The sequence below is a fragment of the Capra hircus genome, chromosome 18 (genome assembly GCF_001704415.2).
Source record: "Capra hircus breed San Clemente chromosome 18, ASM170441v1, whole genome shotgun sequence".
NCBI classification, from domain to species: Eukaryota; Metazoa; Chordata; class Mammalia; order Artiodactyla; family Bovidae; genus Capra; species Capra hircus.
In genome coordinates this window covers 60,983,511-61,007,679 of record NC_030825.1, presented here as the reverse complement: position 1 = coordinate 61,007,679, position 24,169 = coordinate 60,983,511, and the positions used below count along the sequence as shown (strand labels likewise).

General features: G+C 43.8%; 1 protein-coding gene across 1 annotated transcript in view; it reads left to right on the top strand.

The window, feature by feature from the left end:
* Positions 5,457-24,169, top strand: part of LOC102191318 (zinc finger protein 160-like) — a 35,990-nt gene continuing 17,277 nt past the window's right edge. The window contains exons 1-2 of the mRNA XM_018062998.1: positions 5,457-5,590; positions 22,132-22,214. Coding sequence (XP_017918487.1) covers positions 22,200-22,214 — 15 coding nt within the window. The 5' untranslated portion in view covers positions 5,457-5,590; positions 22,132-22,199. The remainder of the gene's footprint in view (positions 5,591-22,131; positions 22,215-24,169) is intronic.

Here is a 24,169-nt window from a genome sequence, read left to right as displayed (position 1 = left end):
GAGGAGGGCAGGAGAGGTGTGAGGGAAGAAATAGGAGGGCAGAAACAGCATCCCACCTGAGGCAGTGGACAGCAAAGGACGGTTCCACATAGTGAGGTCTTCTTGTTTTTGTGGTTGTGGCAAACGAAGGGGGGGACTTTGATTCTAAGCCTGAAGCAGCCTGTTTTCCACTTGCCAGATCAACTTCTAAAAACTTATATTGTCTGAGGAGGAAGCTGGGAAGAGGAGGAAAAAAGGCAAGAAAAGAGGAATGGCTCTTTCTCAGGTAAAATCATATTCTCAGTTGATTCTCAGTCTGTCCTTCCTGAAATCCCTTCTTTGGACTTACTAATCATCTCTGACTCTGAAGTATCCTTCCTGACACCTGTACATGCACACTCACCAGGGAACTTCCCTCAGGGCCTGTCATCTCCACTTAGATCCCAACTCCGCATGACCCAGTGGCCTGGGCCTTGTGTGGAGGGCACCATCCTGGGCAGGGCTTCACACCCACAGGTTTGAGAAGGGGTCTCAGTGCTTTTGGGCAGCAGGGATTGCCTCCGGTCCTGGATGTGCAGTCTGCTCTCTGTCAATCAGGATTAAGAAGCTGTGGGTGGGAGCCATGTATTAACATGCACAGTACCTGGTAAAATCTGGAAGTAGACCTAAAAAGGGAAATTTGTTCTAAGGTAATTGAAGCTAAGTGAGTGAGTCACTGACTTCAAACTCTTGATTGGAAATGGGATGGAAAGTTCAGAGTCAGGTATCAGTCATAGAGAGTGTGCTATTCCATCATCTGTTTGAAACTGTGACATGAATCTAAGTCTCTGAGATTTGGAAATTCACTGTCATTGCCTTCATTTTTGAGATTTTGTCTTTTCACTGTGTTCATTTTGTGGTTTGGCACAGAGATGTTTTTACTTTTGATGCAGGTGAGGTTTCCTCTTCATTGTTTAACCCATAGATTCACCATTTGTTATGGCAACTGTCTTTTTTCCACTAGGTTTTCTTAGTATCCTTGTCATTAGATTTTAAATATATGCAAATGGTTATTTGTGAACATTCCCTTCTGTTCCCTTGGTGTATAAATCCGTGTTTATGCCAGTACTACACCATCTGGATGATATGCGATATGGCTTGAAATTTTAAAAAGGGTGACCTTCCTCTTTCATCTTTTTACTTATTGAAGAGTATTTTTGCAGTTTGTGGTCCCCTTGAGATTCTTTATGACTTCTGGCAAGTTTTTTCTATTTCTGCAAACATTTCTGTTGTACGTTTCATAATGAATTCATTAAATCTGTGGAACATTTTGAGTAACTTGGAAATATAGAGTGCTGAGATTTCCAGTCTGTGACTACTAGATTTATTTGTTTATTTTGGATTTCTTTTAGAAATGGTTAAGTAGTTTTTAGTGTATATGTTTCACCTCCTTGGTGAATTATTCTTGGATGTTTCATCCATTTTTAATACAATAGTAAATAAAATTGTTTTGTGATTTTCTTTTAACATTGTTCATTGTGTATAGAAATGGAGCTGATTTGCACATTGACTTGTGTATCCTGCAAGTTTGCTAAAGTTGCTATTTAATGTGGCAGGGGGTTTCTTGTGTCTGTGTGGAATCTACAGTTTATACATAAAAGACGTCCTCTAGGGAAGTAGGTAACTTTCTAATTTTGCACTTTGGGAAGCTTTGATTTCTTTTTTTTGTGTAATTTCTCTGGTTAGGAGTTTCAGTCCTCTGTTGAACAGTGATGCAGATTGTGCATCCTTGCCTTCTTTCCGATCTCAGAGGAAAAGTTTTCAGTCTTTCACCATTGAGAACAATGTTAGGTGTGCTCTTTTCATACATCATATATTTTATTGAGATACTTGTTTTGAAAACAAAACAAAACCCCTAAATGGACAGGAATGTATCAAAGTGTGAACAGAGATGAGCTCTCAGGACAGAGAGGAAAGCACATCATTAATAGTGGTTGGAAACCTCTTGTAATGGTACATAAGATGAGAGCTTACGGTGAACAACGTCAGATTCATGATCTCTAAAGAAGAAGATATAGCTTTGGGACCAGGGACCAGGCTTGATCACTCAAGAGCTTTTGTGTAGCAGAGTTGTGACAGAGAAAGCTTCTCACATAGACATCAGAAGGGGGATGGAGAATGCCCCCCCTTGCTAGTCTTAGCAAGGGAGCTATATAGTTTCTCAATTGGTTATTACAGTAACTCAAAAGAATGTCTCAAGGTTGTAAAGGTCTTACCAGACTCATGCCCAGAATTTCCGTTTCAAGATGACAGGATAGTCAGAAGGTTCTCAAGAAGGAGAAACCTGTCCTCAAGCAGGATACATTGTTTTTGTATTCTCTTCAATTCAGTGCAGTCAGTCAGTTGTGTCCAACTCTTTGCGACCCCGTGAATTGCAGGATGCCAGGCCTCCCTGTCTATCATTAACTCCTGGAGTTCATTCAAACTCATGTCCATCAAGTCAGGGATGCCATCCAGCCATCTCATCCTCTGTTGTCCCCTTCTCCTCCTGCCCCCAATCCCTCCTAGCATCAGTGTCTTTTCCAGTGAGTCAGCTCTTTGCATGAGGTGGCCAAAGTATTGGAGTTTCACCTTTAGCATCATTCCTTCCAAAGAACACCCAGGACTGATCTCCTTTAGAATGGACTGGTTGGATCTCCTTGCAGTCCAAGGGACTGTCAAGAGTCTTCTCCAACACCAGAGTTGAAAAGAATTAATTCTTCAGCACTCAGCTTTCTTCACAGTCCAACTCTCACATCCATACATGACCACTGGAAAACCATAGCCTTGACTAGACGGAGCTTTTTTGGTAAAGTAATGTCTCTGCTTAGTACAGACTTTAAGCTCTCTTGTTTTGTTGTGTAATCGTCAGCTCTGGGCTTAAAGAAAAAAGTTTGTCCTTTTCTCCTCCTTGAGAATTCCAGACCACTTTCTATCCTCCTTGAGAGCCCGAGACGTCTTTCTCCTCCTCGAGATCCCCAGACCCCTTTCTCCTCCTCGGTTACTGAGGACTTCTCAACCTACCTAGGAATTGACTCTCTCAGCTCTTGGCCAAAGAGAAGTTTGTTTATTAAAGTCCCAGAGGAAGCTTAACCTTTCCCCGAGTCCTCAGCCTGTCCTTCAACATGTATCATGTGTTCTTTCACCCACCAGTGGTGCTGCAGCTCCATCAGACACAAAGGCAAGGTTTGTATCCACAACACTCGCCATCCCCCTGCTGTGAGCTGGTTGTTCTCGAGTGTGAGGAGCATGAGGTGGGCTGCTTTGCCCCCTCTTCTCTCTTTGTGGGCTTGGATCTATTGGCTACTCAATTCTTAGTCCATACAGATCAGAGCTGATGTCCCAAGCGTCTAACCCCTGATCCGGTGCTGCTTTCATCACAGTTGTCATATTTGGGAGATAGAATCGGCAAATGGGAAAGTACTGGCTGCTCTTTAATTTTATCTGGCACCTCAGAACCTGTAATGAACTGTCTTAGTCCCTGTCTGCCTCTTGAGATCGCTCAGCCATTTCTGCTGTTCTCCTTTTGCTGCCATACATGTCAGAGTGTGTGGAATAAGCTGGTGGATTGGATCTTCTGTGCCTGTTACTTAGGAAAACTATAAGGACAGCAGTCCAACAAAGGGAATATGTGTGAATCTTTCAGGCTCTTAGCTTGGCATCTCTGGGTGGACCAAATAGTCCCATCTCAAGGTCTTAGGATATGAGACCCCCACATCTCATAGTTTTCCACTCTTGTACTGGTCTATCTAGTCTGGGAGTGTAGACTCTTCCTGACTTTGCTTTCTCCTTAATTTGTATAATTTTTCCTTTTAAATTTGATTTGGAAGTATGTGGCCCTAGGGTCTGAAGTCATGTCCAGTTTCTTTGCTGTGGTAATCTACCTGTGTTTAAGGGGCAGCTCCTCATGGACTCTCTGTGGTGTGGGTTTACTGGATAAGAGAAAATTTTTAAAGGAGAATCCTTTCCCTTATTGGTTGTAATATTTTCCTCCTGCATACAGAATTACCACTTGAAGCTACTTAGTATAGTGGTCAGCGTGTTCTGTGATATGAGAAAGTATCTGAAGACCTTGACCTGTACATCTTTTCCTGGCTTTGAGTGATGTTAGAAAAGCCTGCGTGAAGGCCACTGTGATAGTGTTGTTCAAGTGTACTATCACCATGCCCTTTGAGCCTCCCCAAGAGGTGTAGGAACTTCTCCTGACAAGGGTACTGTCCAGGTTCACACCCTCATAGTTGTGAGGCTGTTGACTAAACTGTTGCTGTTGCTGCATGCTTGTCACCTGGGTGCCTCCACGCTTAATTTTGTAGCAACTTAATGACAGAGCTTATGTAGTGGAGTGATAACTTCAGTGATGAACCATCATTTGTTTTTTTTCAAGGCATAGCTACTTTCCTGTTTTTATATTTGTATGCATTATAAATGATTGTCTTTTATATTTGCCATTGAGTTTCTATTATATGTTACTGTTTGTATTTTATTTGCAATATGTGGGCTGGTTGGTTAAGAAAGCTCCCCACCCCTATGGTGGAATTGGTGATCGGTACTTTTTAGAGTTCTTTATCTATTCTTGATGTTAAACTATTATTGAATATATGCTTGGTAATTTTTGGTCTTATAGTGTACATTGTTTTTTCACTGCTGGGGATGGTTTACTGCACAATATTTGATAATTAGGATGTGTGCAATTTACCTCTTTTTATTTTGTTGGCGTGAGCTTTTGGTGTTGTATCTGATAAATCATTGATGAATCCACTGTCAAGAATCATTTTTAGGTTATCTATACGAAATTTTGGATGCTAGACAAACTTACTGTGATAATCGTTTCACATTATACGTATCAGTTAGTTTTTCTCTGTAGCTTAAACTTATACAATGATATTTGTCATTGTAAGAGTTGCTTATACAACCCCCTGTATGTCACTGTTTAAAGAGTTGGGTTTAGAAAGGGGAAATAATTAAAACAGGTTGGATAAAAGAAACAATAACGCAGTTTATAATCATTTAAAGTGTCTTGCTCTTAAAAGGCTGTGCTTAGTGACCCAAATGATCACATCCCTTAAGTCCTCCATCTCAGACACCCAGGTACTGTCCCTGAGTTTCTTGAACTTAGCACTATGCTAAGTTTGATGTTTTGTAGGGTATGAGTAGGGAAAAGGCCATTTCTACCGAGGCAGAGTTTTGTATTTGTAATATAGAGACTAGTCCCATTCTTGTTTCTTAAAACTGCGGAAGCCCCCAGATCCCTGAATTGCTTCAGCCTCACTAGCAGGATCTGAGAACAACATGCTGTGAAAAACAGTTTTTATTGAGAATAAACCCTTTTAGTCTTAAGAGGAAGTATCTTGGCTTCGGACATAGCTTGAAGCTTTTACCTGAGCAGTGTTACGAGCGGTAACTTAATGCTGTCAAGGTAACAGGCCCCGCCCCCTCCGCGCCCCGCCCCTCCCACAACTCTGCGCACAGCGGGTGCTCGCCCTGCCCCTGGTCGGAAGCTGCGGCTCTAATACCAAAAGCCCTTTCACACGGAGCCGGAAGTTGGAGAGCGCGGAGCCAAGGTTCCCGGAAGGCGCCTAAGCTTCCTTCTAGAGTAAGTTTGCAGAGCTCGCCACCCCTCCAGTCCCCACCTCAGTCCCCGCTCACTCGTCCTCGGTTTAGTTCAGTTCCGTCGCTCAGTCGTGTCCGACTCTTGGTGTGGGAATTGCCAGCGACCTGAACAACCTGGCACCCGGTGCTCGGCCTCGAATAAACGCTGCCGCTGCCGTTGCGGCCCAGTTATCTTTTCATTTGGGTTTTAAGTGTTGCTGAGGCGGTTTCGGCCCTCGGTGCTAGTAGACACCGCCTCTGGCGACATTTTCCTGCTTAAAACCCTTGTTTACCTCTGCCTCGCCAAGTAAAGCCCTCTCTCGCGAGTTGGAGTCGCGCCCGCCGCGTCGCCTTCTCGACCGCTGGAGGCAGAGCCCAGATAGGCAGCGCGCCCTCTCCCTGGTCCCGGGATTCCGGAGAGGCCGCTCCGCTCCTGAGCCCCCTCCCTCCCAGTCCTCTGTCCTCGCGTCTCCTGAGGCCGGTCCTTCTGCCCCGCAGCCGCCCCCTTTCCTGTCAGCCCGTCCCGTCACCCCGCATAGGGTAGGTGACCTGTGACAGCCAGTGCTGTTCCATTCCCAATTCAACTCCGTCGGAAACGGTGATCTTCCGGTCCGGGGGCGATACGTTTGTCGCCCACTCAGTAAATTCAGGACGCAGGAGGATCAGGAGAAGCAGACTCAGAAGGACTGTGAGAAATAACTGAAAGCGAGGAGAAAAGCATCAGGGAGAACCAATGGGAAAACTGAGAATGGCTGAGGGATTTGCAAAGGGATAGTCAAGTCAAAGAGGTTAAGCCTTGAAAATAGCCAAGTGAGTAAAGTAGAGAAGTATTAATAAATCAGAAAGCCAGATCTCCAGGGACTGGGAAACAGCACAGGGAGAACTGCCCTGTCTCAGTGATGGGAGCGGGGAGGCGAAGGGCGATGAGGGACGTCAGAGGTCGAGAGTCCCTAACTGGGTTTCAGCCCGGTTTGAGTCCAGGCCTCGTCGGTTAGAGTCCCGAGTTGTGTTTTTACCCGGTTGGAGTCCCGCCACATGGGTTCAAGTCTCAATCTGAGGTGGCCGGTTTTATGGTGCTGGCAGAGAAAGGTAAGGAGCAGAGGAAGAAAGGGCCGGAAGGAAGCATAGCCACATGGCCTGCCAGAGAGTGGGGAGGCAGGGAGAGTCACAGCGAGAGAAGGGGAGTAATCTGGAGCGCAGAGAGGGAGCCTAAATGGGGGAGGAAAGAGGCAGACTTAGGTATGGATTTTTGAAAGACTCAGGAAGGTTGGAGAGAGAGCATTTCGAGGGGGAACGAATTGCAGCAGCCTGGGACAGGACACGTGAGGGAGGAAATAGGACGGGAACAGCAGGAGAGCAGAGGGGGACAAAAAGAGACACCGAAACCCAGATGAAATAGGGAGATAGGTGAACAGAGGGGTAAGCTCGATCCAGCTGTAGCCAGTTGTCTGGATACAGATGATTTTTTTAGTTATACGGAGGAGGATGAGAATTTCAAAACTCCTGTCTATAAGGCTTGTGTCTTGTTTTATTAGCTGTGGCAGAAGATGACTTTCATTTGCAAACCCTGTTGAGTTGTGAGAGACCCCCTTCCCTCGTCCTATCATGAGATAGAGGTCAAGGAAGAAGAGATCTGGGACAAGAAATGACTGACTCTGAAGTGTCACTCTGTGGTAGGTTTTTTTTTTTTTTTTTTTTTTTTTTAAGGAATCTTTTTGGGCTGTGCTGTGCGGTGGGCTCAGGAGTTGCAGCTCCCAGGATCTAAAGCACAGGCTCAGTAGTTGTGCACCGGCTTAGCTGCTTGTACTTGTGGGATCTTCCTGAACCAGGGATAGAACCCATGTCCCCTGCATTGTCAGGCAGATTCTTATCCACTGTATCATTATTGGGTAGCATTTTTAAAGGAACACTTTTTTTAAAAAACGGAGTCACATTTTCTCCTTTATGTATGGTGCTTTTTGTAGCTTGGAATAGTTCTTAATTCATTCCGTTTCTGTACTCATTTTTAACTTCAGAAATAAGCTTTTTTTAGTTTCCAGTATTCTAGTCTTATCATCCTTTTCTAAATATTATTCTCCACATTTTTTTAAACTTTAACACCAGATTTTTAGATTAAAAATAATTCACAGTTTTTTTCTTTTTTTCAAATTTTTCTCAGATTCATTCCTTGCCTGAGTGCTTTCTTCCCTTCATCTCATACATTTGAAATTTTCTTTGGTAGTCATCTTTCTTAGTAGTCAATCATCTTAGGCTATTTTGTGCCATACTTAGCAAAAATGTCACCTCGTTTATCAGTTCTAATGAGGTAGATGAACCTAGAGCCTATTATACAGAGTGAAATAAGTCAGAAAGAGAAAGACAAATACTGTATATTAATGCATATATATGGAATTTAGAAAGATGGTACCAGTGATCCTACATGCAGGGCATAAAGGGAGACACAGATGTAAAGAACAGACTTTTGGACTCTGGGAGAAGGTGAGGGTGGGATGATTTGAGAGAATAGCACTGAAATATGTAAATTACCATATGTAAAACAGAATGATCAGTGCAAGTTGGATGCACGAAGCAGGGCACCCAAAGCCAGTGCTCTGAAACAACCCAGAGAGATCTGGTGAGGAGGGAGGTGGAAGGGGGTTCAGAATGGGGGGCTGCTGCTGCTGCTAAGTCGTGTCAGTCGTGTCTGACTCTGTGCGACCTCATAGACAGCAGCCCAACAGGCTTCTCTGTCCCTGAGATTCTCCAGGCAAGAATACTGTGGTGGGTTGCCATTTCCTTCTCCATTGCATGAAAGTGCAAAGTGAAAGTGCAGTCTCTCAGTCATGTCCGACTCTTAGCTACCCCATGGACTGCAGCCTACCAGGCTCCACCATCCATGGGATTTTCCAAGCAAGAGTGCTTACTGGAGTGGAATGCCATTATAGTCACTAGCAGTCTGTTAATAAAGGAAAGGAAGGTTTTAAAACTCAGAATGGCACCAGGCCCCTCATGCATAAGATGCATTTTGGGATAATCTTGGCACCAGATGAGTCATCCCAGGCCATAAAATGATTAACTTGAATCTTGTAGAAGGGCAGATTACCATACAAATAGTTTTGTTTACATAGATTAGAGGAACAATATCTGAGTATAACATGCTGGTTTGTGAAGTAGGTTCTCAGCCATTAGGCGGAACCGACTTGAAAGAGTCTGGGATAAATGCATAATCCATTGGAGTAGCTTAGGACAAACATTTCCATGAGAAAAATGGATTGGTTACCTCAAGGTTTGAGAATAGTTAACTTCAGGTGAAACCAGGTGTCATTATGGCAACACAATATGTTAAGAGAAACCTCGTTTTATATTTGTATGGAGAAGGAAAAAAATATCGCTAGTTTCCTCCTGCCGCTTAAGAGAGATAAAAATGTCTGACACTTGCAGCCTATTTCCTCCATTTGGAGCCCCCTGGCCTTCCTGCTTCTCATTCCCCCCTTTTCTTTTAGAAGAATTATGTTGCCTAGGGACAAGGGGCATCGTTCTCGTTCCATAATTGCTCACAAGCTGACAAGGGGCGTTGCCCCTAAATTGGTTCAATGGGCATGAGTCTGAGTGAACTCCGGGAGTTGGTGATGGACAGGGAGGCCTGGCATGCTCTGATTCGTGGGGTCGCAGAGTCAGACACGACTGAGCGACTGAACTGAAATGAACATATTCTCCTAACCCTCGTACCGAAGATGTCTGATCCAGGGCCCCTAATAGTAACTGGAAGAAGCTGCAGCAGTAGCAGGAGTGAGGCTTGCCGGAAGTGAGACTCCTTCCAGGGCCCAAAACTGGGCTCTTGTCTAACACTTAGAAATGAATTGTCCGAGGAGACACATGTGCTGACAAAGCAAGAGATTTTATTGGGAAAGGGCACCCGGCTGGAGAGCAGCAGGGTAAAGGAACCCAGGAGAACTGCTCTGCCGCGTGGCCCGCAGTCTCGGATTTTATGGTGATGAGATTAGTTCCAGGTGGTCTTTGGCCAATCATTCTAATTCAGAGTCTTTCTTGGTGGCGCATGCATCACTCAGCCAAGATGGATGCTAGCGAGAGGGATTCTGGGAAGTGGACAGACACTCGGTGTCTCCTTTCTACCTTTCCCGAACTCTTCAGGCCGGTGGTGGTTCATTAGTTCTGTATTCCTTATCAGGCTCTCCTGTCATAAAACAGCTCATGCAAATAGTTACTATGGTGCCTGGCCAGGGTAGGCAGTTTCAGTGTGCTTCCCCTAACACAACCCTTTGTAACTTAACAGCTTTCATGCAACTAGAAACAAATCCAGTTACACAGTTACAGATGCAGGGAGCAAACAGCAAAAACAAAACAGTCAGAATTATTGTAATTAAGATAGTTTTCCACCATGGGGCACTTGTTAACATCGCCCAAAATGAGGCAATTGAGGCTTCAGGAATATCCATAGCCCCAATCATTTTGTTCATGTGTTTAGTAAAGTGAATAACATTAGGGGTCATATCAGGTATATATGTACAGCATTGGATATGAATAATGGTACAAGTTCCTCCTTGTGCAGCTGTCAGAATATCTAAACCTAATCTGTTTTGTAAAACTACCTTTCTAATTTGTGCTTGTTCAGCATTAAGAGCTGAAATAGCTTTTTGAGAATCTTGTAATGCCTGCTGAGTAAAATTAGTCAAAGCATCCACTCGTAGCATAACATCTGTAGTTCCCAAAGAGGGAACAAAGGCTGCAGCCAAATAATCATACCAGTGAAATACAGACCTTGCCCACTGAGTTTTAAGGTGGGGTAAATTAGCAGGCTTTCTTGGGAGCTCTGAAAATATAAAGCCGTGAGTAAAGGCTAGACCCAGGGTGCATCTCCCTATCCAACCAAGGGGAAGACATGCCCATAGGTAAGAGCCACATAGCCAATAGGTCCTGTTTGTAGCAAGCCAGCTGACATATCCAGTCCCAGTTAGTGCCTGGCCAGACAAAGGGAGAACCTGAATTGGGGTTGGAAAACACGGGAATGATTACGTTGCATACATCCTGAGGCAAAAATCCCAATTGTTTCCAATCATTGTAATGAAGTTGTTGGCTGACTTTTGGGTATGGCTCTGTTTGCTCGTAGCATATAGGGGCAGTGGATACTAGACATCCTTTTTCAGGAGTTATCCATATAACCTCATCCTATATTTGGTAAATGTCGGGTAAAAAACCATTAGATCCAGACCTATTTGCCTTATGTGTAGCGAAATAGTCATGAAACCGAGACAATGTATAATCAAAATTAAAAGTCACATTATGTCCATAGTTAAAGTACAAAGTGTTGCACCAGTCCATTTTAGGGTTGGTAGATGCCATCAGATGTAGAAGAGGCATCACATATGATTGTTGTCGAAGGTATTTGCAGACTTGGAGAAAGTCTTTTTCTTGAAGTGGAGATGTCTGCCACAGGAAGCCTTTCATGATGAAGAGGGGAGCGCTCCACAGACCCAGCAGTTAGACCAATTGTGGAATGCAGCGGAGTGAGCCCAGGACAGGAAGGCATTGTCTTGAGGATCAAACAGCACACTCAGGATATTTGGAGTCAGCAGAAGTAGGCTCACATAGATTATCAGGCCCATCTGAAAAGTACAAAGTCAGAGCATAGAAAATAAGGACATAAAATGAAGTCCCTTAGTTCTGGTCAGGGTGCCACCTCTTAACTCAAGTGTGATGTATCCACGAATCAGTTCCTGGCACTTTGACAGCTGTGGAAGAACAAAGAATAACCTGGTAAGGGCCTTCCCAGAGGGGCTCGAGGGATGGGCCCCCAGGTCCCAATGTTTTTATGAGGACCTCAGTTCCTGGCTCAAACAGAGGCTTGCTTGACTCAGAGACTGAGTCAGGAGTCATCTCCCAGAGTTCTGTTAATGCCTGTTGAAAAGCTGAGAGCTGAGTTACATAACTAGTGAACTCCAAGGCTTCAGGGTCTATAACGATGTCTGTGCATAAGAAAGGCCTTCCATAAATACATTCAAAGGGGGACAGTCCCTCCTTTTTTGGGGCAGTTCAAGCCCTCATTAAAGCTATGGGTTTAATCCAGTTGTCCTGCGTTTCTTGAGTTAATTTGCACAGATGTCTTTTGATAATGTCATTAGATTTTTCAACCTTTCCTGAAGATTGGGGTCTCCAGGAACAGTGTAAGTGATATTCTATTTCTAGAGCCTTAGATACCCCCTGAGTTACAGCAGCTTTAACTGCGGAGCCATTGTCACTCTGAAGGCTCCGTGGCAGCCCAATCCTGGGGATAATTTCATGGATTAAAATCTTTATAACCTCCTTAGCCTGCTTACTACGACAGGGTAAAGCCTCAATCCATCCAGTAAAAGTATCTACCTAGACTTGTAAGCAAGAATATCAATTAGCTTTTGGCATATGAGTAAAATCAATTTCCCAGCCCTCTCCAGGATACTTTCCACTTCATTGTAATCCAGATATTGCTAGCTTCTCAGTCTTTGGGTTATGTTTCTGACGAACCTCACACCTTTTGATAATGTTCTTTAAAGTTTTCATTACATTTTTACCTTCAAACAAACGAGATGCCATCTGGTAAGTACGCTCTGCACGCAAATGAAAATTCTGGTGTAAACCCTTAAGAGTTTTCCATTGAGCATTTTCAGGAATTATTAATCTTCTATCCTCGGGCTATAACCATGCTTTATTTGTAATCTTAGTTCCTCTTTTCTCATCTTTCTAAGTCTTCCTCAGTATATTGTGGTTTTTCCTGTTTCACAGGACCTTTCAAGATCAAAGGCGTCTGTAGTGAAGGGGTTTCATAAAGTGCTGATTTTCTGGCTTGACAGTCAGCCAGCTGATTATCTTCAGCTGCTTTACTCCCATCCCTGCTGTGCCCTTTGCAGTGCATAACAGCTACACAATATATAGCAGTTAAAAGTCTCTCGATCTCTCTGAGATGCATAATAGGTTCTCCTGTTGCTGTTTTAAACTGTCTTTCTTTCCATATTGCAGCATGAGCATGTAAAGTCAAATAAGCATACTTAGAATCCATGTAGATATTTACTCTCTGCCCTTTGCTTAACTCTGGAGCTCGGGTCAGAGCCACAAGATTTGCTAACTGAGCACTGGTTCCCTGGGGGAGAGATCTTGTTTCTGAAACGTGTTCACCAGACACCATGGTGTAACCTGCTTTATGCTTTTCATCCCGAAGAAAAGAACTGCCATCTGTAAATATTTCCATGTCAAGGTTGTCTAATGGGGTATCCATTAGATCCTCCCAAGCTGCATAGTTTAAAGTTAGAAATTGGGAACAATCGTGATCAGGTGTTTCATTTTCCTTCTCAGGAAGGAAAGTGGCAGCATTTAAATGTCCACAGACTTTAAGCTTAGTTACTGGTCCTTCTAACAACAATGACTGATATTTAAGAAGCCTACTGTCTGTCATCCAAATATTAACCTTAGAATTTAAGATTCCACTCACATCATGAAAAGTCAGGACAGTAAGATTTCGTTGATTAATTGTTTTTAAAGGTGCTAATAAAGTTGCTGTCCCAATTACTCTTAGGCAGTGGGGCCACCCATGTGAAATTACATCTAATTTTCTGCTTAGATAAGCAATAGGTTGCTGGTGAGGCCCTCAGGCTTGCGTCAAAATTCCCAAGGCCATACCTTTTCTTTCAGTGACAAACAAATCCTGACCCTGTGGGCAAGCTCAAAGCAGGAGCTTGCAGGAGGGCAGTCTGAAGAACCTTAAAAGCCTTTTGAGTATCTGGAGACCAAAGCAATTTGTCTGTTTGGGCCTGCTAAGTTTCAGCTATAAGTTTATATAAAGGCCGGGCAAGTTCCCCATAACCTGAAATCCAAATATGACAGTAGCCTGTGATTCCCAGAAATCTTCTCAATTCTCTTAAAGTCATAGGTAGGGGATGATTTAGTATGGGTTTAATTTTCTTAGGGCCTATGGCCCTAGTCCCTTCTGATATGATTAGGCCCAGATATCTAACAGATTGTTGACAAAGCTGAGCCTTTTCTCTTGATGCCTTATAACTGCAGCCTGCCAGAACGTTTACGAAATCTTCTGAGGCTCCTGAACAAGCTTCCTCTGTCTCAGCACAGAGCAAAATACCATCTACATATTGTAACACCACCGCTTCGGAGCTATTAAAGTTTTGTAGATCCCGTGACAAACTTTGTCCAAATGAGGACTGTCACGAAATCCCAGGGGCAAAACTGTCCAGGTTAACTGAGAAGCTGGCTGCATAGGGTCTTCAGAGGCACATAGAAATTGACTTTCCTCCGCCAAAGGCACAGAATAGAAAGCATCTTTCAAATCAGTTACTGAAAAATATTTGGCTCATTCAGGAGTTTCAGACAATAGAGTATAAGGATTAGGCACCACGGGGTGTAAAGGAACTGCAGCCTCATTTATTATTTGTAAATCTTGGACTAGTCTCCATTTCCTTTTGATTTCTTTATACTCAAAATAAGAGTGTTGCATGGACTGTTAACAGTGAACGAATAGTCCCTGCTCCCTTAAATTTTCGATGGTGGGCTTTAACCCTTCCTTAACCTGAGGTTTCAGTGGATACTGCTTCTTATGTGGAAATAAGTGTGGGTCTTTGAGCTTGACCACTACAGGAATAGCATTTTGTGCTTGACTCACAGATATTCCATCAGCCCATACTCTAGGATTACATTTTGTTCAACTAAAGGGAGAGAAAGGGAGGGCTCCATATTTATGAAAATAGAGGCATGGACCTTGTTCAGTATATTCCTCCTCAAAAGGGGTGAGGGAGACTATGGCACAATCGGACACTTGTGAAAGTAGCGCAGAATCTCAGTTACAACATAATAACGGAAATAATACCTTTGGCTCCTCTAGACAGTCCCATTATGGAAGCGGATCGGGAAAGAAGTGGGCCAGGGGGCTTCAGTAAGCACGGAGTAAGTTGCCCCAGTATCTAAAAGGAAATTGACGGATTGGCCCCCCACAGTTATTAATATCCGGGGTTCCTCAGGTGTAATTGGGACAGGAGCTTCTGTGGGGACCCCCAGGCACCTGTAGTCTTGATTATCTTGAGAGTCTGACCCCAGGTGTCATTATGACAACACAGTATTTTAAGAAAAACCTCCTTTTAAATTTGTATAGAGAAGGAAAAAAATATCGCTAGTTTGTTTACTCCTGCTGCTTAAGAGAGATAAAAATGTCTGACACTTGGCAGCCTATTTCCTCCATTTGGAGACCCCTAGCCTTCCTGCCTGTTACCCTCTGAACATCGTGTAATAAAATAGACATATTTTCAACTGTGGTTTTACCAAAGACATGAATTGTGTGTATGAGTTTATGTGTGCACACACAAATGGATATTTCTGGTCTCAGCTCTTTACCAGAGAATAACGGAGGTATGACATTAGATCTTGTGAAATTAAAGGCATTTCTTTGAGAAATGGGAAAATAAAAGGACATTTAACATGATAAAACCAACAAAATGCTTCATTCTTCCCTTTCAAAAAAAGAAAGAAAACACCTAGTTTAACTGGTTAGTCTAATGGTCTGTTTTCTCCATTTTCTATGATCAGTGAAAAAAAGTGAGCTGTGCAGTGATATGGAGATGTTTCCCTCAGGTCCCTTTGTGACTTTTCTGTGCAGATGAGGAAGGATGGGCTGGATTGACCTGCAGCCTTCCGACAGAGCCTCTCTATTCATAATGAAAAAGATTGCTCAGATCCTACTTCCAAGCTGACCCCTTACAATGTTTTTTGTACCAGTGGATGTATATTTGCAATTCTGTATTTTTAAAATATTTTACTGCAATCGTATGATAAAGAATTACCTCCTTGTTATCAGTTTGACCCAATCTTGAAAGAAAAGTTTCTTTTGCTCAAATACATGACAGATGTTCCTAGTCTTAAATGGGCTGGGCAATAAGGACAAACTTGGCCCACTTGCCATTCAGCCTCCCTTTTCATTATTCAGTTATACCTGGTTCTCTTCACTCAGCTCAGACCTTCTCATAAACGGCTTCTCTCTGGGCCTGAGGGAGCCCACTTGTAACATGGAGATGAGAGACTAGACCAGAAACTCTCAGCGTGAGCAACACTGACCCCTGAAATGCTTAATGAATTGGCTGTGTGTCTGTATGTGCAGTTTTGGTTTGGAGGGAGTTTCTTGTGGTAATGAGAATTTTAAATAGATCCCAGTCCTCCCTGAATGAAAAAGAAAAGGAAAACTAGGATGGAGGCAGGATCACAGGCTCAGAATTAGATGACTTCTATAAATAAGGCTGAATCTGAAGGGAGATTTTTTTTTTTTTTTAGTCCTGATATTCAGACCTCCACTGCCTTTCATTTGTCCTTGGGTCAAAAGCTTGACTCCTCGCTGTTTCTCCGCAGCCCTCTGTCAAGCTCAGGGCCCTGTCAGTGTCTCCAGCCTCATCCTGGGAGTTGACCCTTTGCTCATGGTTCAGCCTGTCCTGGTCTCATTTACCTTTTCTCTGTTTCCAAATACCCAAACCATTTCTGTCTGACATTGTAGTTCCTTTTCTCACCTTCACGTCACCGTGCCTTAGGCCCTTTGTCACCCTTTAAGTCTAGGCTTAGAGAGGTCTCCCCATGCCCCCCTAACAATCTCTCTCATGTTACCCAGGTTTATTGCCTCTGTATCAGTTGCCATCAGCAGAAATTAATGCCCTTCTTCATGGGTTATTTTGAGTCCTTCCTGGTTCCCCTTTTTTAGGGCTCATAGTATTCCTCTTCTTCCCAGCATGGCTGCAGTACCTGTTACTGGAAATGTCTGTAGATGACAGGACTATGGGTTGGGCTGAATAATCCTCAGGGAAAACCAAGAGAACAGAGCAGGTGATGAAGATGTTTCCCATGTTCTGGACACTTCAGCTGTAATTGATCTTTACCCCAGGTGGCTACTTAATTACTCAAAAGATGAGCCAAGAAATATAGGAAGTCCTGAAAAGCCCTACAAAACGGGAGTCCTCAAGCAGCAGGCTAAGATGTCCCCTCCTTTAGTCTGTTGGATTTAGTCCTCTGCAGCCCCTAGATCTAAGCTTTGTCCATCCAGGACCAGTCACCATCACGGACAGCAGCTTTGCCATCTAGGAGTTCATGTGCTCAGTGTCAGCGATTGTGATTTCAGTGCACTGAGGATGAGCAGAAATCCAGAACCTAATGGGGCAGGAAGGAGATGTTCCCTCCCCACCCCCACCCCCAGAGCTGGAGTATCTTCCAAGTAGGTGTGGGTGGAGAAAACAGGAGATAGTGAGACCTGGAGACCCTTGCTTTGAGACTTCCTCATCTCAAATGCCTTTGTATGTGGACTCCATAATGTCCCCAGGTGGTGGCACACTTTCCCAGAGGGCCAGTCTCTTGATTTTCATACTATATGTGCAGTGTCCTTTGGGTGGTAGCTTGTGGGCATTCCTCTTGTGATCCCCTTTGCCAAGAAACCCCTGTGCGCTTTAGTCCTGCTTAGTCCAGTCACACAGGGAGGAGAGGGAGTCAAATTGGGAAAGCGGAGGGAACCTGGAGCGGTCTGCAGGAGGGTTGTGGAAGTACTTGGGGGCATCAAGGTGAGCCCAGTGAATGGAGTGTGCACCCATCCCAAGTGTAGTTGCAGGGACCAGGGGTGTGTGGATCTGTTGGAAGAGAATGTCTCCGTTCAGGCTGGAGAACCTGGAAGTGGGTTTGTTGGAGAGCCCACATGGAGTGGTTTGAGGTTCTACTGCCTGAGCTCGTGTTCCCCGGGATAGCAGTGCTGAGGCTGACGTGTGCCTGCACAGGTTTGATTTGACAACTCGTTTTCACATGTGAGCAGCAATGAAGGATATGGAATTCAGCCAAGAGAAGTGTTTTCCACTGTTAGAACTGTGGCCTGGGCTGAGCCCACGGGCAGCCGAGGGTGCAGGAGGATGGGAGCCTTGGGCTTGAGGGTCTGGTTCTAGCAGGTGCCCCCAGCATCCACTCCACTCCCTGGCTTTTGTTGGCTCTTTTAGCAGGCAGGCACTGTAGAGTAACAGGGAAAATCTCAGGTCATTTTTTACATCAACTTTGGTATCATTGTGTACTTGGGGTTGCCGATACAGAAAGGTTCATGTGCATTTGAGACAATGCCAAGAGAATCTGGAGTGTTTCCTTGGAAGATCCTGAGGTCTCAGTGGGTCATGCATCATTGTGATTATCCCTTTTTTTCATAGTCTTGGGAGATGTTGATGTTTGACTTGGATCACTCTCTGTAAATGAAAATATGGTGTCTTGTGTCTGTGGATCCTTGAGTGTCCTCTTTTGTATTTTGCCTCATGCATGAGTTATCAGGGCTTGGAATGCTTTGTGTTTGTATAAGAGGGTTAGAGGCTCATTATGGGCTCTGTGGACACTCTGTTGGACACCATTAAAGTTTGTAAGTTTGTTTGAGTCCCGCTGGGAAAATAGGAGTACTAAGGTTAAGATCATAGAATGCTTGTTATAAGGTGGTCCTGCTCGGTAGGGATCTCTGGGCCCAACCTGAGAAGAGGTATAAAGTCCTCTGACATAGGGGAGGATGGCTCCAAAAAATCAGAGGGCAGCGATGCCACAGTGATCTGCAGCCTGGAGGCTTGTCCTCTAGAAGATGCAGCTGCAACTCTTTGCTGCCAGGCTGGGTGCTGTGTTATCCACTGCTGTCCCTCCCAAAATAAGCACACATACAGCAGAGTACAGAAAACAAGGAATCTTAACTGCACTGTTGGTGGCAATGTTAATGGTACTACTATGTTGGAAAATGAAATGGAAGTTCCTTAACAAATTAACATAGAACAGGCCTACAGTCTGTCAAACCCATTTCTGACAGATATCCAAAGGAAAAGCAATCAGTTTTTCAGGGATATTTCCACAGTCCCATGAGTGTGACTGGGTTTGCAGTAGCCAAGGCATAGACACAGCCCAGATGTCTCTTGACAAAAGAATAGGTTACAAAAGTGTGGTATAGCAATATTTATTATATACTGTATATTCATGAACTATTTTTTCTCTGTATATAAATATAAAAATCAAGAATCCTGCATTTATGCCAGAATGAATGAACCTAGAGAACATTATGCCAAGTTAAATAAGCCTGACAAAGGAGGACAGACACTATGTGGAAACTAGAATTGTCAAACTCATAGAGCCATCAAGAAATAAGGCTGTTAGCAGGAGCTGGGTGGAGGGGGAAGTGGGGCACTGGTAGTCAAAGAGTAGAGATTTTCCGTTGTAAAATAAGTTCTGGGGATCTGAGGTACTGCATGCTGCCGGTAGTGTTTCTATATCCTTGAAATTCGCCCAGAGAGAAATAATACAGTGTACTCACAGGTGGAAGTGTAACTTACTCGTCTATATTAATTGTTCAGTGTATGAATCTATCACATGATCACTTTGTACACAGTGCATTTATACCATTTTTGTTAGTTACACCTTAGTAAGGCTGGGAAAGAAAAAGAGAGTTGGGGGGGCAGTGCTTTTCTCCTCTGAATGGTGCTCAGTCCAGGCTTCACAAGTCATTGATGATGCATTTTGCATACACGTGCCGGAGTCCAGCTCCAGCAGCCAGGGAATCAGCCTGAAGAGATGAGCAGTGTCGGTGGAGAATGATGCAGCCTGACTCAAGGTACGGGGCTGCATGTTTATGTCAAGCTTCAGGTTCTCTTTTATACTGTGACAAAAGCACTAGGTCAGAGGTTTGGCATTTTCAGTTTCCCCTCACCCAGATTTATTGTCTCCATGAAACATTGTTGCCCTTCAAACAGAGTTTCTGCTTAGCGATTCTCTCAGAATCCTGTTTACTTGTCTGGGCTGCATACCACATTGCTAAGTTTGTTTCTTATCTTTCTAAATCCTATTTGCCCCTAGCGTCCTAAGCTCACTATCTCCTAAAAAGGCTTATAGCTATTAATATCTCTGAAATTCCTAATCTGTATAAGTTATAGTAAAACATGCTAGCACTACCACATTGCTTAAATTTTTAGCTTCTAACTACTCTTCAGTTCAGTTCAGTCGCTCAGTCGTGTCCAACTCTTCGCAACCCCATGAATCGCAGCATGCCAGGCATCCCTGTCCATCACCATCTCCCGGAGTTCACTCAGACTCACGTCCATCGAGTCCGTGATGTCATCCAGCCATCTCTTCCTGGGTCGTCCCCTTCTCCTCCTGCCCCCAATCTCTCCCAGCATCACAGTCTTTTCCAATGAGTCAACTTGTCCCATGAGGTGTCCACAATACTGGAGCTTCAGCTTTAGCATCATTCCTTCCAAAGATATCCCAGGGCTGATCTCCTTCAGAATGGACTGGTTGGATCTCCTTGCAGTCCAAGGGACCCTCAAGAGTCTTCTCCAACACCACAGTTCAAATGCATCAATTCTTCGGCGCTCAGCCTTCTTCACTGTCCAACTCTCACATCCATACATGACTACTGGAAAAACCATAGCCTTGACTAGACGGACCTTAGTCGGCAAAGTAATGTCTCTGCTTTTGAATATACTATCTAGGTTGGTCATAACTTTTCTTCCAAGGAGTAAGCGTCTTTTAATTTCATGGCTGCAGTCACCATCTGCAGTGATTTTGGAGCCCCCAAAATTAAGTCTGACATTGTTTCTACTGTTTCCCTATCTATTTCCCATAAGTGATGGGACCAGATGCCATGATTTTCGTTTTCTGAATGTTGAGCTTTAAGCCAACTTTTTCACTCTCCTCTTTCACTTTCATCAAGAGGCTTTCCAGCTCCTCTTCACTTTCTGCCATAAGGGTGGTGTCATCTGCATATCTGAGGTTATTGATATTTCTCCTGGCAATCTTGATTCCAGCTTGTGTTTCTTCCAGTCCAGCGTTTCTTGTGATGTACTCTGCATATAAGTTAAATAAGCATGGTGACAATATACAGCCTTGACGTGCTCCTTTTCCTTTCTGGAACCAGTCTGTTGTTCCATGTCCAGGTCTAACTGTTGCTTCCTGACCTGCATACAGATTTCTCAAGAGGCAGGTTAGGTGGTCTGGTATTCCCATCTCTTTCAGAATTTTCCACAGTTTATTGTGATTCACACAGTCAAAGGCGTTGGCATAGTCAATAAAGCAGAAATAGATGTTTTTCTGGAACTCTCTTGCTTTTTCCATGATCCAGCGGAAGTTGGCAATTTGATCTCTGCTTCCTCTGCATTTTCAAAAACCAGCTTGACCATCAGGGAGTTCACGGTTCACGTATTGCTGAAGTTTGGCTTGGAGAATTTTTAGCATTAGTTTACTAGCATGTGAAATGAGTGCAATTGTGCAGTAGTTTGAGCATTCTTTGGCATTGCCTTTCTTTGGGATTGGAATGAAAACTGACCTTTTCCAGTCCTGTGGCCACTGCTGAGTTTTCCAAATTTGCTGGCATATTGAGTGCAGCACTTTCACCACATCATCTTTCAGGATTTGAAACAGCTCAACTGGAATGCCATCAGCTCCACTAGCTTTGTTCGTAGTGATGCTTTCTAAGGCCCACTTGACTTCACATTCCAAGATGTCTGGCTCTAGATGAGTGATCACATCATCATGATTATCTGGGTCGTGAAGATCTTTTTTCTACAGTCCTACTGTGTATTCTTGCCACCTCTTCTTAATATCTTCTGCTTCTGTTAGGTCCAGACCATTTCTGTCCTTTATCGAGCCCATGTTTGCATGAACTATTCTTAATTATTCCTAAATCCTAAATTTGTCAAACTTCCTTTGCCATAATCATTTCCCTCACATAAGGTCTCAGATGACAATCCTTCCCATGGCCTCAAGCTGCGGCCTACGTGCTCATCCTGGAACACTCTTTGTAAGGATTCTTGAACAAATATCAGTGGTTAACTTTATGGATTATTCTCTCGGCACAGCTGCAGAAGGCTTTGTACCTTCTCATGCTCCTCTCAAGAACAATAAGCACCTTAACATTCTTTTCAGTCAACTCAACCGAGGAAAGGGGAAAACAAGTCAGATCATAAGACCTAACTCCTTCATCCTGGGTCCATGCCTGCGGGACAAGGAGTGGGGGTTGGGGCCTTGCCTCCATTTTGTCAGTAATGCCTAATGCAGCTCCCGACACACATTTTTGTACCCTCTGACCGAAGATTCCCCTTCAGGTAGTTTGTGTTGGTCCACAGCTCGAGAATGTTTAAGATGACCCAGTTGATTCCAGTCTGGATCCCTCACTGAGCATCAGGACTCTGAGTCCTCCCAGTCCTGAGGGCTGAGATCTGGGCTGAGGAGGGGGTGCTCTGTTCTGGGTGGGGATGGATCAGGGCCTGCTGTGTGACCTTAAGGAGACTGCCTGGTCAGCGGAGGTGCCTCCTGCTGCTGTGTACATGAGGCCTCAGTAGGAGGGGAGTGTGATCCGAGGGAAAGTGTGGGAAAGTCCCCTGTTGGTCTCTCTGCGGAAGTTGATTGTCCTGAGTCCCTCCTGAGACAGTGGCTACAGGGGACTGTCTGTTCCTCATGGTGAGGGTTCCCTGTGTGTGTGGGGTGGGGCTCAGGAAGGGGATGTGTTGACTCTAAGCATTAAACAGCATGTTTTAAACTTTTTGATAGACCTCTGAAGACTCGTGTTGCCTGAGGAAGCCCTGAAGTTAAGAAAGAGGAAAGAAGAGGAGTGAGGCATGGCTCTTTGTCAGGTAAGATCATATTTAGTCTGTCCTTCCTGAAATGCCCTTCTCTGGATTCACTAATCGTGTGTGACTCTGGAGTGTCCTGTGTGACTCCTGTACATGCACACTCACCCAGGGCCTTCCCTCAGGGCCTGTCATCTCCACTTAGATCCCGTCTCCCCATGACCCGGTGACCTGACCTTGTGAGGAGGCTCCCCTGGGGACTGTCCTGGGCCTGGCTTCTCACCCACTAAGATGGGGGCTCAGTGCTGTTGGGCAACAGGGATTGCTTAGCGCCCATGTGGATGTGCTGTCTGCTCTGTCAATCAGGGTAAGGAAACTGCACGTGGAAGTCAGGTGTTAGTATGCACAATAGCTGGTAAAATCTGGAAATCAGATCAGTTGAGCCTGTCTTTTCCCTTTTGTGTTTCTTGACATTCTTGTGCATATACCTAACATATACACAAAGAATTATTTCTGAGTACTGGTTCTGTTCAGTTTTTTTCTTTGTCTGTTTTTATACCAGTACCACATCACCTTGATTACCTTGTAAGAGCTGTTGAAATAGAAAGACCTCCATCTTCCTGCTTCAAGAGTTTTGCTGTTTGCTCTTTGAATAGTTCTATGGCTTTCACCATGTTTTATTCTGCTTCTACAAAGGTTGTCATGGCAGTTTTGATAATGAATTGATTGGTTTACTGACCCTTTGTGTGGTTATTAAAGAATCTTTTTTGATATAGCATGTTTCTCTTGTAATCTATGATTTTTACTGATGAAACTTTGTCCTGTGGGAAAGAAGATACATTTACTTTTTTCTTAATTTGGGGACCTTGATTTCTTTTTCTTATGTAATTGCTCTAAGGGTTTCAGTGCTTTGTTGAACTGTAGTGCAGAGTGTGCATCCTTGCCTCCTTCTTGACCTCAGAGGAAAAGCTTTCATTCCTTCCCCATTGCTATACTCTTTTCATAATGGCATTTATATGTTGATGTTGGTAAATTTATTGTTTGTAGTTTATTGAGTGTTCCATCTTGAAAGGTTGTCAAATTTTTGTCGAATGGTTTTTTTCTGCATCGAATTGATCCTGGGTTTTTTCCCCCCTTAAACCTGTTAATGTAGTGTGTCATATTAATTGATTTTTGTATGTTGACGTCTCCTTGCCTTATATAAATAAAATCCACTTGGTCATGGTATCAGATCTTTTTATTTATTTATTTAAATTATTTCAATTGAAGGATAATTGCTTTACAGAAGTTGTTTTCTGCCAAATACCAACATGAAATAGCCATAGGTATACATATGTCCCCTCCCTCCAACTTCCTCCCTATCCCACCCCTGTAGGTTGTTAGAGAGCCCCTGTTTGAGTCCCTGAGTCAGTCAGCAAATTCACATTGGCTCTCTACTTTATGGTAATGTAAGTCTCCATGTTACTCTCTCCATACATCTCACCCTCTCCTTCCTCCCCTCCCTTCTCCGTCTGTTCTCTGTGTCTCTTTCTCCAGATCTTTTTAATATGTGTTGAAGTGGGTTTGCAAGTGTTTTAATTTTGCATCAGTATTCATCAGGGTTGTTGGTTTCTAGTTTTCCTTTCTTGTGTCTTTGGGAAATCAGCAAACTATTAGAACCATGCTTGCTCCATAGAATTAGCAGGATAAGTGGTAATTCTTTTGTAAATGTTTGGTAGAGCTGTACTACCAAACATTTAATAACCTTTAATAACCACACAAAGGGTCAGTAAACCAATCAATTCATTATCAAAACTGCCATGACAGTCTTTGTAGAAGCAGAATAAAACATGGTGAAAGCCATAGAGCTATTCAAAGAGCAAACAGCAAAACTCTTGAAGCAGAAAGATGGAGGTCTTTCTATTTCAACACCTCTTACACGGTAATCAAGGTGATGTGGTACTGGTATAAAAACAGACAAATTTGGTCCTGTATTTTTCTTAGAGGTTTCTGACTACTTTTTAAGTCTCTAGTTATAA